Source organism: Plecotus auritus (assembly GCF_963455305.1).
Source record: "Plecotus auritus genome assembly, chromosome: 8".
Lineage (NCBI taxonomy): Eukaryota > Metazoa > Chordata > Mammalia > Chiroptera > Vespertilionidae > Plecotus > Plecotus auritus.
The window spans coordinates 60,246,771-60,262,061 of NC_137782.1; the positions used below are offsets into that span (position 1 = coordinate 60,246,771).

Sequence of the window (15,291 nt, forward strand, 5' to 3'; positions counted from 1 at the left end):
ACCAAGAGGGCCAGAGATCAGAGGCCACCCCAACCGGGACACAAGGGAGACAGAGAAACGGATGCATCATCTGCTCACCATGCGCCTGAAGCAGGTCCCACAGCCCCCGTCTCATTCTCTGCTCAGCCCTGGCCCCGCCCACACCCACACGCATATACACACACGGACAAGGTCATAAGGTTGTCTGTTTGCTGCAGTGGGGCCAGGAAGACCACCAACATTAGGGTAGCTCACGTATCAGCCCAGCCGTGGCCCCCTGTGGGCTGATTCATCTCACAGAGCAACTGCTCATTTGCCCACCCACCTGCCTGCCCGGCCTCCCATTCCTGGGCCACAGCCCACACCCCAAACCCAGCTTGGTTATTAGAAATTCAGCAAAGAGAAGTGGTTTAGGGAGAGCAGGAGGAGAAGGCACAGGGGAGGTGAGAGCAGAGGGAGGAAGAGGAGAGGGGAGAAGCAGCCATCACCTCCATACGACTTACCGCCAGTCGTCCTCTACCTGAACCCCGATGGACTGGAATTTGGTAGCGAGACTGGGCTCCTCTTTTGGCACTGGCTGAATGCAGTCAACCTTATTGAAGGACAAGGACAGCAACGGCACGGAGACAAAGACAAAAATAAAAAACAAACACCACACTTGATGCTGAAATTCACATTAGTGGGACGACGCAAACGGACATTTGGACAGACGAACACGAGGCATGCGGACACTGCACGTGGGCCCAAGGCCGGACCAGGTTAAGCCGGGCACTGCTCATTCGCGCGGAGGCGGGCAGGAGGTGGGATGGGGTGGAGATGACTGGCTTTCCCTACTCTGAGGAGGGTGCCATCACATCGATCGCTTTGGGTCCGTTGTCCTCCGAGAGGTGGGAACCGTTCCTTCTAGTCCTCTCCTTTACACGCATCAGAAAGAGAGAGAGAGAGAAAAAGGACGACGAAAGAGAAAGAAAACACACACACACACACACACAAAGCCACAGCCGTTATCTGGTGTAGTTGAAGATGGGGCTGTCTCGAGGCAACAGTGTTCAGTACCTCAACCCTGCAGCTGAAGGACAGGCTGAAGGTACCTGTACTAGGGGCAAACCTTGGACAGCAGTTCTGGGTTTGAAAATGGGCACCAATGGGAAAGATGGCAAGGTCCCTGGACTCTATGAGATGCCATTCCTGGGCCTCACTCATACTTGGCTGAGGTTACCTTCAGCACTGGTCTACCTGGGAAGCAGTAGGAAGGGCCAGGGCCAAGTGCAAAGCTAGCACTCCTGTAAAGTAGAAGTAAACACAGCAACGATGATGCCCTAGGCCTGCCTTTCTTTTCTGGGACAAAGGTGTGTGGCCATGGAGTAGCCAGGCCAGCCCTTCCATGATTGTCATGAAGGAGGGAGAACCCACACTTGACCCAGGGCTTGAGGCACAAAAGGAGTGGGACAAGGGTTGCCAGGCTATCCTGGGAAATTGGGGACTCTCCAGTCTCTTGGCTTTATGGAAGAAGCAGGGGCCAGGGAGGCTTTCTGGGGCAGGGGACTGAGTACCAGGCTCCTTCTCACCATGGGGATGTGGCCACATTTCTCCTTCAGCAAAAGCAAGCTCAGGAAATGCAGCATCACTGGACAAGAGCATGGAATGGGGGTAGAGGTGAATCTGGGAAGGGGAAGCCCAGGATGGGCCCAAGAACTACAGTCTTTATCCCTGTGTGTACTTCTGGATAAAGGAATCAAGGATGAGCCTAACTCTCCTTCAGACCTTCCAGAAAGGTGAGAGCATCTGGTTTGGCCAGGAGAGGGCGGGGGCTTCTCAAAGACTCTGGGCGGTCAGGACTAATGGTCAGAGATGAGGCTACTTTCTGTGTTCCTGGGAATCCCTCCTGGAGCACTGTGCAGGGCAGGGGCTGGATCCCTCATGAAGGAGCCCAGAAAACAGGAGTGTCTCCTGGCCAACTCTCTCCTTATATATGCGGAGAAACTTAAGTCCAGAGCTGCCTCTTGGGGGAAAAATTTCAGGCAAGTGCAAGAAATTGCTCAGTGAGCCTTGTTTGGTCCATTCAGTTCCCCTTTGTGTACCACGTTCCTTCGGCATTCTAGTGCTTTGTCTTTTACTTGGCCATGTCCCTGCTCAGGGGCAGCTGGGAAAAGGGAGATCCCTTCCAACCCTAAGCCACAATGCACACCACCTTCACCTTCTTGACTGTCCCCTGGGGTGGGAGGTTGTGGGGGGGGAGTCCCACCTCCTCAAGCTCTTGGCCCACTGTATCTGCCTTCCTTTTCTGACGAGTGTGCTCCACTTTAGTCTGGAGGTATAGCCAGGGCAAGGAGAATCCTCTCAATCTGGATTTAGAGCAACTCTTGAAAACTGCAAGGCAGGGCCCAACTTTTCCCAGCTCTGCTAATAGAAACAGATTACTGATACTAGGTGCATGTAGGAGGTGCAGTGAAGCAGTGGAGGGGAAGCTAGTGCACCCTGCCCTGCTGTGTGTCATCATGGCCAAGGGTGCACAGTGAGTTGGGCTTCTAGTGAGCAGATCAGTGAGCCAGTGAGCAGACCTGGCTCTGGCCACTTGGTCCTAGAAAGCTGTATATTCCTGGACCCTTCCCATGGAAGGAGGCATCTAGAATGGCATCACACTTCTCAATCTGATGTGGGCCTGGTGCCTTGAGCCACCTACCTGTCCCCAAGGTCCAAGAGGGCTCTGGGCAAAGTTCCCCTTGAGTAACCCCTGTGGCTCAAGGGCCCTGGGTCCTGGGCCCCTGGCCCATCCGTGTCTACGCTCCACGCTGTTCCCACTGCCAAGTGGGACTGTGGCCTCCGCACCCGAGTTGACCTTGGATTAGAGAACTGTTAGGCCAGTCCCGCCTCCCACGCATTGGCTGGCAGGGCAAAAGGTGGAGTGGACAGACAGACAGTGGACAAACAGTGGACAGGAGATGACTGGCTGAGTGTAACTACATTCACTGGGATGACCCATTGGAGGAGCAACTACATTCACTGGGATGACCCATTGGAGGAGCAAGGACAGGTACCCACGGTTGCAGACTTTGCAGCACGTGTGGGCAAACTCAAGGAAGGTATGGTTAAGGGTGGAATTTGATTTGGCCACTTGTGACTAGATCCCCCCAAATACACAGATAAACCACTTTCACCCAGGAGACGTAGTGGGCCTTCACCAGATGTAATTACACGCAGACAGGTGCACAGAGCGAGTTGAGGACACAGAGTGCAAAAGGGGCCCCTACTTGTATTCCTATAGACGACAGTTTCCTTTTGGGGATGGCCTCAGGATGGGATTCGGAGCTGGTCAGTGTCCCTTGTTCACTCTTCAGAGCTGCATATTTTGGGGGTGGTTCTGGGGCCTCAGAGGCTGAGGTGACTCCACCCCGTGTCACACTGGGTGGTCGAGTACTGCTGTCCAGGCTGTCCGACGAGTTGCTCAGGCCTGACTGGCTCGTCACCTCACTCTTGTGGTCCTGGCTGTCCAGGTAGGTATCCTGGGCGGACTCAGTACTGCTCTGGACCGTGACTGAGATGAACGGCTTTGATGTGGTACGTGGAGGGACCGGTGGTGGGGTCTTCTTATACGCTACTAGGCATGATGAACCTGCAGATGGATGAGAGGAGGGCAAGGGACAAGGTGAGACCCCCCCAACTCTCTTAAGCCCCTTTCAAGTCTGAAGCCCTACCTGACCTGGCCCTTGCCCTGGCCTCAGCAGTTCCCTCAGCAAGGATTTCTGGAGCAGGAGAATGAGGATTAGACATAGCAATGACCAAGACAGACATAGACTCTGGCCACCCTCATGCTAGGCACCCAGGCCAAGTCTAGTGGGGGAAGCCAACTTGGACCAAAGATACCCTCCACCTCACAGTCACACACAACGGTATTATCTAGCTGTGGAATGGGCTAGGAGGTGAAATTCATGGTGCCAGAGGTTGTGACAGAGCCTGACAGGGGAGGCAGTGACAACAGAGTGAAGGTCAGGACAGCTGAGGAATGGTTAACCTTGCTTTCCTCAGGCTCACTGAGAGACCTACTGCTCCCTGCTACTACTCCTTTCCTTCTACTCCTACCTTCCCTCTACCCCTGTTCTCTCTACTTGGATGCCCCATCTATGCCTGAGCAAAGACCAACACATCCCTCAGGGCCCAGCTAACCTTTTCCCCATCTTGCCATTTCCATCCCACCTCCTCTTCTTATGTGAAAACCTATACACTAGTCTGCCTCCCTTCAAGACACGATCACATCTGGTCTGACTCCCTGTTCTCCACCAAGATTCAGGGAACCAGGACCTGCCATGAGTGGGAGTTGATGTAATCTTTGAATCCCATTCCCAGTGTGTCCTAGGGCTGGCTCACAGCAGGGGCACAAAACACCAAAGGCCTACAGATGGCTTCTTAATGCTGAACTTTTTGCCTGAAATGGAAGGTGCTTTTCTTCTTTTTAAATGTGTTTGTATTTTTGAGAGAGGGAGAGGGATAGAGAGATTGAAGCACCTATGAGAAACATCAGTCAGCTGCCTCCTGCACGCCCCCTACTGGGGATCGAACCTGTAACCTGAGCACGTGCCCTAATCAGGAATAGAATGGGAGACCTCTTGGTTCAGCGGTCTGAGCCAGACTGGCCGGGCTGGAAGGTGCTTTTCAAACAGCAGGAGCTACTTGCTGTGAGGGGCTGAGTCAGATCCAGTGGTTTTTCTCAGCATCTTAACTCCAACTGCCTTTTTCCCATGAGGACTGGAACAAGCCTCTCCATGGGTCCAGGCCAGGCTGGAAGCAGGAGCCAGATGAGTGAGGTTAAGCCTGACTTCAAGGAGCTACCAATTATGGAGAGGGCGAAGGCCCAATGGAAACCCACAAAACGAGGCCTAGGGGCCACAGGGGCTATGGACAAGACACAGAATCTCTCCATCTGTCACTATGGATGATCACTAAACAAATCTAACAGAATGGCTAAAATAAAAAACAGTGACAACACCAAATGCTTGCGACGATGCAGAAAAACTGAATCACACATACTGCTAGTGGAAATGTAAAATGAGATATAATCACCCTGGAAAATGGTTTGGCAGTTTCTTTTAAAACTAAGCATGCAATTACCATACCACTCAGCAATTTACTCTTGGACATTTATTCCATAGAATGATAAAGCGTTCACAAAAACCTAAATGTTCATGGCAGCTTTATTTGTAATCACCAAAAACTGGAAACAACCTAGATGTCCTTCAGTGGGTGAATAACAGTAAGGAACTGGTACATCCAGACTATGGAATGCTACTCAGCATTAAAAATAAATGAACTATTGATATAAGCAACAAGTGAATAATGCCGAGTGAAAAAAGCAATCTCAGAAAGTTACATACTGTATACTTTCATTTAAAAAATTCTTGAAATCGCCTGGCTCAGTGGTTGAGTATCAACCTATGAACCAGGAAGTCATGGTTCGACTCCCAGTCAGGGACATGCCTGTGTTGCAGGCTCGATCCCCAGTGTGGGGTGTGCAGAAGGCAGCCGATCAATGATTCTTTCTCATCATTGATGTTTCTATCTCTTTTCCCCTCTCCCTTCCTCTCTGAAATCAATAAAAGCATATTTAAAAATTCTTGAAATCACCTAATTATAGAGATGGGGAACGAGTTGGTGGTGGTGAGGAGGCTAGGGGGAGAGGGTGATGGACAAGAGGTGAGGATGTAAGTGTGGTTATAAGAAGGTGACAAGAGGAATCCTTGTGTGTGTTAATTGATGGAACTGTTGTATCTTGACTGTGGATACATGAACTTGCACATGTAATGAAATTACAAAAGACTAAATACATGCACAGTGATTACACAGGCTGTATCACAGGGGTTAAGGCTCAGAGAGGCCCAGGGCTGGCATGGCTCCTACTGGTTTCTGCTATAGCGGTGCGAGTCAAATTTTACCACTCCCCAGCCACTGGTAGGGAGGATGGGATGGTTCTCTGATCAGCTGAGGGGCAGTTTCCCCTAAGAACTGGACACTGAGAGCAGAGTGCTGAAGCCAGGACTCACTGAGGATTTTAGGAATTGATTTGTGTTTAGGGAATCTGTGGAAGAGGGCGGCAAACCCCCCCCCCAACTCCAAGAGACAATGGGGTTGCCCACCGTCTGGGGTCTGGACTGAATGAGGACTAACTTTTTAATCCCACTCTCAGGGTTGTCTAGGCCCAGAGTCCTTCTGATGTATTCTCAGAGGCCCTGAGCCCTGGCTGAGGCAGCCACTCAGAAGAGAGGCCAGGCCAGATGGCCAGATGCGATAAGAGGAAAAGTGAACTTATCTTGGATTCTCTGTCTCCTGGGGCACAGGTCCCAGCCAGATAGGCAGTGTGACTATAAGAGGATTTCGGGGCCTCATGGGCTCCCTGGGTGGTAGACATCCCTTGACTCTGAGCACTGTCCTCCCCAGGGCAAGGGGATGGGACCTAACTGCATATGCCACCTCTCATTTCACATGTGTGAAATGTTAGTTACACAGGCCATCGCCTCCCCAGCCCCTTCCAACATCACACTCCAGCCACTCTGTGTTTTTCATACCCATTACACTTCTTCCCAACTTTATACATGTTGTTCTTTCTGCCTGGAAAGCTGCTCTCACCTCCTCACGTTTCAAATGTCACATCCTCAGAGAGGCCTCCTTTGATTGCCCTCTACTCTCATATCACTCAGGATCTCCATCAGTGCACCTATCACATTTGTCTTAGCTCATTTAGGGATCTGCTTGATGGTTATAGGCCTGGAACGGTTGGGGGAACTCTTGTCTGTCTTGGCACAGCAGGTCGTATCTCAGGCCAACGGTAATACTTCAAGTATAGAATGCTCTCAATATCTATTTGATAATAAAATTAATCTCATCATTGATACAAACCCCGCACCCGGTTCCCAAAGTCACAGTTATTTAGTCATAGTGAAAGCTCCCAACACTTTAGTATCCAAGGTTCTAACTCCCTCCCAAATTTGGACCATTTTGGTCTGGTCCTACTCACCTATCTGTGCAGTTTCATCTCCCGTCCTCCCACTCCCCAGCATGCTTCTTGCAGCATCAGAGAGCCAAATGCACTTTCCCAAACACACCTCACTCTTCATGCACCCAAGCCTTTGCACATGCACTTGTTTCTGCCAGAATTCTTTTTCATGTCCTTTCTGATTATCATACTTCAATCAGTTCTTCACCCTCGGTTCTTTCTGGCTCAGGCAGAGTCTGCGCCTTTCCTCTCTTTGTGGATCAGCTGGCGCACTCAGGGCTGTGGCCATGATTCCAACTGAGAGTGTGTCCTGTGTGTGTCAGTGGACCAGTGTCCAGCCCAGAAAGTGCACAACCAACATTTGCCAATTAAGCTTTAGAGGGAAGCAAGTGCCCCAGAGACCCAAGATGTTGGACTTGGCCAGACTGTGACTGTGGCCCTTCCTGTTCTAGGGAGACATTGTATGTGCCGCAATTAACTCTTTGGCACATAGGTCCAACTCTTTGTCCATTCACTCTGGAAGACTTTCAGATTTGCCTTGGAAGCCTAGAGGTGAGCATCCCTCCAGTGTGACCATCTCCTCCAGCTGGTCCTTGTGCGTATTTTCAAAGATCCTGAGTGAAGCATTGCTGAGCCACAGCAGCATGTGTACACTGAACCTCCACTCCCAGGAGCCACATGCTTCCCTGCCCCCATCGTGGCCATGCCAACCCCTCATGCCAAGGTTCAGATAGAAGCCAGTGTGTGATGCCTCCTCCATGCTGCCTGTCCTGGCCATAGACATCCAGCCCAGACTTCCTGCCCCACATTGTACAAGTCCTTGCTTCTTCTAATGAGTCCGTTTGTCTCATTTCTGCCTCTGCCCCAATATTTTATCCAGCAAACCCTATTTATTATGTCAGAATAAATTTCTGCGTTTTTTAATGTTAAGGTGTATAAGATGGCTAAACAGAGCTTCAGACGTTCAGAAGAGTGGCTATGACTCCATCTCTTGAGAGATCTGGAGGACACAGCAAACCCAGGAAGCTAGTCGCCTGCACGTGCCTTGGAGGCCAAGATGGACTTACTAGTAGTCCTGAGGCCCAGTATAGCCCTTGTGCTTGCTGGTTCCCAGGGGGCCAAGCTGGGCAGGGGACTGAATAAGAGGTCTAGAATAGGAACGGATGCAGGGGACCACAGACTGTGGGAGCCATGACAGCAGGCTTTACAGAAGAGGCAATGGGGCCCACTCAAGGCCCCACATGAAGGGACAGAGCTAGACTCAGAGCTAGAACGCCCTAAACTCTTTTTGCTGCCTCTGCCAACCTTAGGAATAGGCTTTTTAGAGGAAGGCTGAGGACCTATAAGATCACATGCCCTCTCTCACTGCATAACCTGTCAAACCACACAGCTAAATCCAGCAACTCATTTGTATATGGTACAAACAGAACTGAAGACTCCCATCCATCCTCAAATTCCTTCCTCTTTCCCTTTGCTTCTTCCCCCAAAGCAGGGGAAGCTGGGAGAGAATTCAATTAGCTAGGTCAGGATCAGGGACAGACTGCCTTCTCAGAGCCACTTTCCTGTTGGCAGCCCATGTGACCCCCACTTTCCCACTGTGTCAGTCTGGAAGTTACATCCCTCACTGTGCCTTAACAGTTAGCTTAGCTTAAAGTTATAAGCAAATGTTCTTTTTCTGGTCTCTTTAGTGCTGTGTTGTTCACATTTTTGTGCCTTTTTTTTTTTTTTTTGGTGATTTCTGTTTAAAATGCCCCCATCCCCCAAGGGTAGTGCTGAAGTGCTGTCTAGTGTTCCTAAGTAGAAGAAGGCTGTGATGTGCCTTATGGAGAAAATATGTGTAGTAGATAAGCTTTGTTCAGGCATGAGTTATAGTGTTGTTGGCTGAGTTTAATGTTAATAAATCAACAACACGTTAAACAAATGCCTTTAAACAGAAACACACAAAACAAGGTTACATGTCGATTGGTGGATGAAAATCAAGGCTTTCAGGTCCCTACATTTCCCCTAGGAGCAATGGTTCAATATTTGCTATCTCTGTTTCTGAGACTTTATGAACATAACTACCATGAATAATGAGAAATGACTGTACTTTGGCCAAGTGAATCCTCCAAATGGGTATAAGTGAGAGGCAGGTCTGTTATTACCCCACTTTAAGGTGAGGTTCAGAGAAGTGGAGCAACTGGCCCTGGCTCATCTCCCAGCCTTGGCAATGTTGGGGCTGGGGCTTGAACCCAGGTTGCCTGAAGGCTGACCACTACCTTATACCCCATCCATTGCATTAACTCAAGTGAGGGTCACATGGAGGCAGCAGCCTTGGGTATGTTAACTGTTTCACTCAGCAAATGGGGTGAGATATCCAATATGCTGTGAGTCAGTAGGAGCCAAGAAGATGACAGATATGATGATGATGCTTTGTAATCATGGTGTGGGTCCCTGTTAACTCCTGTTACCATGGTTTCTGGATGAAGGAAAGAATGATCACTCCTTGCGACAGCCTGTTTGGAAGACATTAAGGTTGACTAGGTCTGGAAGGAGAGACACTGAGTGACAAGGAAAGGCAGTGCTTTCAGGCAAGGGGATCCTCTCTGAGCAAAGGAGCAGGGCAGCGTAGCCCAAGATACAGGAAGACAGATTTGAGCAGGGCACAGCTTGGCAAAGTGGAGGTTAGATAACTTAGCTGGTGAAGGGAAAATAGGAACAGAGGCAAGGAGGCCTGAGAGGGTTGCCTCCTCTCAGACGAGGCCCGTGGCTTCCTGGAGCCATCTGGGCAATGAAAACAGAGGCATCTTTCTTCTGCACCCAGAATCCCTCATAAAGTCCCCCTAAACTAGCCTGCAGTCAAGAGGATTTTACAGCATGCGACCTGACAGTAGCTGGGAGGGTGTTATCACTTCCTATTTCAATAGCCCAGTGCACTAGGCAGCTCTGGGTGAAGTACTAAGGCCATGGCAAGCCAAGCACGTCCAGCATGAATCTGAATCCTCTCCTCCCCCACACTGGCCTTGCTCTCCAAGAGGGACACCGTGCACTCAGTTACATAATTCAGAAGCCTGGGAATTCGCACTCCCTCTTCCTCCTCCTCCCAGACAAGAGTACATCATCCCCACCAGACTGGTCTAGGCTTCCACTTTCTACCCCCTGGCCTCATTGCTTTGCTTGTGGCCCAACCCACCCATAATCACTCTCCAAACAGCAGTCAGAGGAATTTTTAAAAATACAAATTGAATTGCTTCCTCCCCTTTCTAAAGCTTTTCAGAGGCTTTCTACTTCATGAAGAAGAGACTCCATATTGCCTACCTCAGCCTACAATAGGAACTGACCCCTGCCCTCCTTCTCCAGCATCAGTTCCTGCACTTTCCCTTCGCTCATTCCATTCCAGCCTCACCAGCCTCTTGCTATTCCTCAAACACTCCAAACACGCACCTACCTCAGGACCTCTGTACCTGTTATTCTCTGTTTGTAGTAATTACTACCCCCGCCCCCCTTTATTGCATGCTTATTTTCTCTCTGCCACCTTTCAGAAATGGTTGTTTTTCAAATAACTTATGATGCTCAGTGCTTAGGGTTTGTTGAGCTCTCATTCTCATGCCCAACTTTAAGTAGAGTTGCTCAACTCTCCCTCCTACCAGACTGTGTGTGTGTCTGTCTCTATGTTGCTTATTCTCATCCTGATTTCAAGTCTCAGCTCAGATGTCATATACTCAAATGAGGGGCTCGCTGACCACCATATCTAAAACTGTTATGCTTTCTCTGAGAATCCTGTTTGTTTTACTCAAGTACTGATCAACTGATTGGTTCACTTGTCTTTTGCCTCTCTTGCCTACCAGATAGGGATCCTGAGTATCTTAATACAGGTCCCCACCCTTGGAGACCTTAACTATCACCTAAAATTAGGATGCCTTCTTAGCACCAGGCCCAATATATTGCTGGGCTCAGTATTTATTGAATGAATGAACAAATCCTTATTTGACAGTTGGGTAAAATGAGACTCAGGGAAACGGAATGATTTACATTTGACTCTTAAGTTGGCTCAGGCTTTGAACTCCCTTGAGGTCAGCACCCAACACACTTATAGATACACACACACACTATCTGGTGGGAGGTAGAGCCTTGAGCAATTCTTCTTAAAGTTGGGCAGTGATACTGTGAGAATGAGAACTCAACAAATGTAGAGAAGCACGAGACTTGGTTGGAAAGTTTGTAAGGAGGAAATTCTAACCAAGGGGAGTTGGCTGAAGGTGAATGCCCCTAATTATTCCTTGGCCTTTCCAAACAAGTCTGTATACATGCAGACAAACCCTTGGGTATTTACTGGAATCTTTAGGCTTAATCTTTAGATGTCCTTGCTTAAAGGACACTACAGACGCATGTGTCCTCCCAAGATTACTTACCCTACTGCTTGTATCTAAAAGATAAATTTTATCCCAAACTGCTGTTACAATAAAAGCCTGAAGAGGCAGGCGAACAGGGCTTTCTGGTTCCTCTAGTCAGGCAGTCCTGTAGCCCTCTCTTTCACAGCAAACCTGTGTCAGAGTAATCATCCGTCGCTCAGGGTCTGCTGGTCAGTCCCGGCGAACAAATCCTAACCACTGAGCATCAGAAGTTGTTTGAAAAATAACCATTTCTGAAAGGTGGCAGAAATAGAAAGTAAGCAGTGCTTCCAGCAACATTTTCCAGGCAAGGCATATCATATGTACAGATTTAAAAGCATCATTACTGAGTGAGTCCTGGGCCAGGTGCTACTTTACTCCAGACACAGGCCTAGGAGGGGAGATATTTATCACTGATGTTTTATAGATGAGTGGCAATGTACAAAACTGCTTTGTGAGGCCACACTGCAAGGTTCTAAACTCAACACTGGCCATGGTGGGCTGTGTATCTGACTACCTGACACAGAGCCTGATCCTTTCTGAGCCTTAGTTTCCCCAGCTGTAAGCTAAGTGGACTGGCCTTGGATGGAGGTCACAGTTTAAATGTCTACAGGAGACCAGGCATCTAACCCCTTCTGGCCCAAAGCTGCCATGTAGAGATGTGGGTCCAGCATCGTTAGAGCTACTAAATGTGTGCAAAAAGCCAGAATTTTGGACTTACAAAAATAAACCTCTGAATTTTAAAATGGAGTTAGTTAATTCAAAGTTTTAAAAATATTGTGCAGGTCCATGCTTGTCACCTACCATAGCCTGTGGCACACAACTTGTGACTGCTAGAGCAGCTGCCCTCAGACCTTCTTGCTCCTTCTGAGGCTCTAGTCTAGCCCCTCTCCCCCTGCTCCCAGAAAGCCTGTCTATAAGAGCCTCTTCCTTGGAAAGGCAGGAGACCCTTGGGAACCTTGAAATTGAGGCAGTCAGGAGGCACTTCTGGTGGTGTCCAAGTCCAGCTGGGTTAAAGCAGAGAAAGCCCCTTCTGGTTGGCAGGTCAGGTCTGGTTTCAGGCTCTTGGCACTAGGACATAGGTGGCAGGAGAGCCCCATCTGGAGCACAGATGACCATCCCCCATGGGCCTGGAGCAGCTGCCCAAGAGGGACCTGCTAGGTTGCCAGGGCCACATTCTGACCCTAGAGTCAGCTGCTCTTCAGAAGCATTGTTCACACCCCAGTTGGGGTCAAGGGTGTGAGGGTTTTTGTCCTGACATATTCAAGCCATAGGGGCTATAGGAAGGGATTAAACAATGCTCCCCACATGAACCCTACAGTTCATTTAGGTCAGGTGGTTCTCAAGAGGATGGGGAGCTGCTCATCAAAAGACTTCACAAGCTTCAGAGCATTATTCCTGACTGAGGACTGGCCATGAACTGACCTTGAATTAAGTGCTTTAATTAATGAACTGACCTTGCATTAAGTGATTTAATTATATTAGCTCACCAACTCTTTACTAGGCTTATCACTTCCATTTCAAAGAGGAGAAAAGTGGGGCTCAAAGAGAAGTGACTAGCCTAACGTCACAAAAAAGGATTTGAGCTCAGTCTTTCTGATTCAGAGCCAGCCGCTGTTAGCTACTACTTCATCACACTGCCCAGGGCTAGAGTTAGGTGCTACCTAGCAGGATCTGGTTGAGTTCTTGGCCAGGCCAGTTCTCTAGTCAGGGCTACTATGGACCCCTATCCCTGGGTTTGGTGATTTTCTCTGAATGAGTTAGATGATGGAAGCCTCTGTCTCTGCTGGCCATGGGGGCAGAGGCCTGGTACCCCCCGGACCAGAACCTGAGCACATGGAAGAGAAAAGTGCCTGGTCCTGCCTGTGACGTTGGCTGCCCATTGCCCCTTCCTCAGATGTGTGGTTCCAGACATCTTCTCACCAGAAACACCAAAACCCCTGACATGGATTTCCAGTCACCTAGGACAGTGGTCGGCAAACTCATTAGTCAACAGAGCCAAATATCAACAGTACAACGATTGAAATTTCTTTTGAGAGCCAAATTTTTTAAACTTAAACTTCTTCTAACGCCACTTCTTCAAAATAGACTCGCCCAGGCCGTGGTATTTTGTGGAAGAGCCACACTCAAGGGGCCAAAGAGCCGCATGTGGCTCATGAGCCGCAGTTTGCCGACCACTGTCCTAGGAGATTGTAATTCCAGTGATTTTCAAGCCAGGTTCTGGAAGCCCTCAAAGGGCCTGGGGAAGGATTTTTAACTCCCACGTACTCCAGGTCCCTGGGAGCAGCACCATTTTCCTTTTTAAATCCATACAGAATGATTACATGGTATTTTGAGATCTATTAGATTAATTTGACCTCCTCATAGTACAAACAAGAAAACCCAGGATCTGAAAGGCAAATCCCTGAGGATCAGGTGGCAGAGCCGGGACCCTTGCCTGGGGTTCTGAGTGTTCCCTGTCTGCGCCCTGTGCCCCCCCAGTGAGGAAGGAAGTTGCTTTCAGGTTCCCAGCCTGACTTCAGAGGTCAGGAAGGCCCTTGAGAGCCCTGCCCTCTCTAGCTCCTGACCAGAAGTCCCCAAATAGCATTCTGTTTCTCAAAAATCACTACTACTGCAACCTGCCAGGCAACATTTATCCCTCGCCCATTTTGTGTTGGAATCTGCCACAACCATCATCTTATTTATCCTTAGAGACCCATCTGCTCAGGGGCCCCTGCCCTACCCCCCAGGACACCTTATTACCACCAACCCTGGGGGTCCAAGCTTAAGAGATGGAAGTTTCTAAGCTGTGGTTATTGAATCATGATTTTTCTCATACATTACAGCTATAACTACTAGTAGTGTGCTGATGAATTGGAGAAGACGGCCAGAGTTACTACTGGCTGCTATGGCTCCAGTCTAATGCAAAACTTGACGTATACAGCCCCTGTCTGAACTAGTGAGGTAGTGGGAAGGGGGTTGGGGAGTGAGAATGCAAGATTTGGCTTTTAACATACTGGTTCTACCATGTGGACCTTGTTGCTGCCTTTCAAAAGCCCTATGGTTCCAGGAGCCTAGTTTGGGAAGTACTATTTAGAAGAGCCTCATAAAACCACCCTCACTTCTGGAGGGCTGGTGTCAAACCCTGGTGATGGATCACAAAAGCCTGGCTTTTTACAAGCTGTCACAGGCCCCTGTGTCCAGTGTGCAAAGCCAGACACTGCCAGATCCTGCACACCCTGATTGCTGGCTCCTTTCATCATTCTGAATGACCAAGCGTATCCCAGAATAGAAAGATGGTGTTAACAGGCTCATTCACTGTGTCTAGAGTGACAGGTGGCATATCGGGTGACAGAATCAGGAGCCAAGAACCCTGGGCAGAGATGGGATGAAATGAACAGTACAGAATTGAATGGGGAAAACCATGAGTTCAGTTCAGGTCAACACAGGCAATGTTGAGTGCCTTGGTGCCAGGACTGGGGACAGATACAAAGGAAGGGACAGGGTCTCATCCTCAGAGCTTATACTAAATCCTGGGTTTGGAACCCCAAGTAAGACAATTACAAAAGAAGGCAGCATGTGTGGAAAAATGCCTTTGCAACTCTCGCTGACCACAGACACATGGTCTGAGACCGCACTACAGAAAAAGGTGCAGGACCAGGGATGGGGCAGCCTCCACTAAACTCTGGATAATGTGGGTACTGTTGGTGATTCTGGAAAATGGACATTGCCAAATTGGAGCCTGATGAGAAGAGGGCAATCCACATGGGGAGAAGTTTCAAATCCATCCCATTATGACAAGTGCTTATTTACAGAGGGGAAACCATACACTAGGCACTGGGCAGGCACTAAGGACACAGGGTGAGTAATCTTTGTCCTCAAGAAACTCACAATAAAGTACAGAAGCCACAATGAAATGCCTCCTCTATTAACTGGGTGTAGCCACATGGAGCAGCACTGCATGAGAAAGCCTGGGAC

General features: G+C 49.2%; 1 protein-coding gene across 9 annotated transcripts in view; it reads right to left on the reverse strand.

Annotated features, from left to right (window-relative positions):
- The window catches only part of DLGAP4 (DLG associated protein 4), a 179,694-nt gene that overhangs the window by 16,245 nt on the left and 148,158 nt on the right, over positions 1-15,291 (reverse strand). For 6 of the 9 annotated variants that reach the window (XM_080683322.1, XM_080683325.1, XM_080683323.1 and 3 more), the window contains 2 exons: positions 3,231-3,592; positions 483-571 (listed from right to left, as the gene is read on the reverse strand). In XM_080683322.1, coding sequence (XP_080539448.1) covers positions 483-571; positions 3,231-3,592 — 451 coding nt within the window. Of the gene's footprint in view, positions 1-482; positions 572-813; positions 894-3,230; positions 3,593-15,291 lie in introns of all 9 variants that reach the window. The other 3 variants (XM_080683324.1, XM_080683328.1, XM_080683327.1) reach the window with 1 other exon arrangement.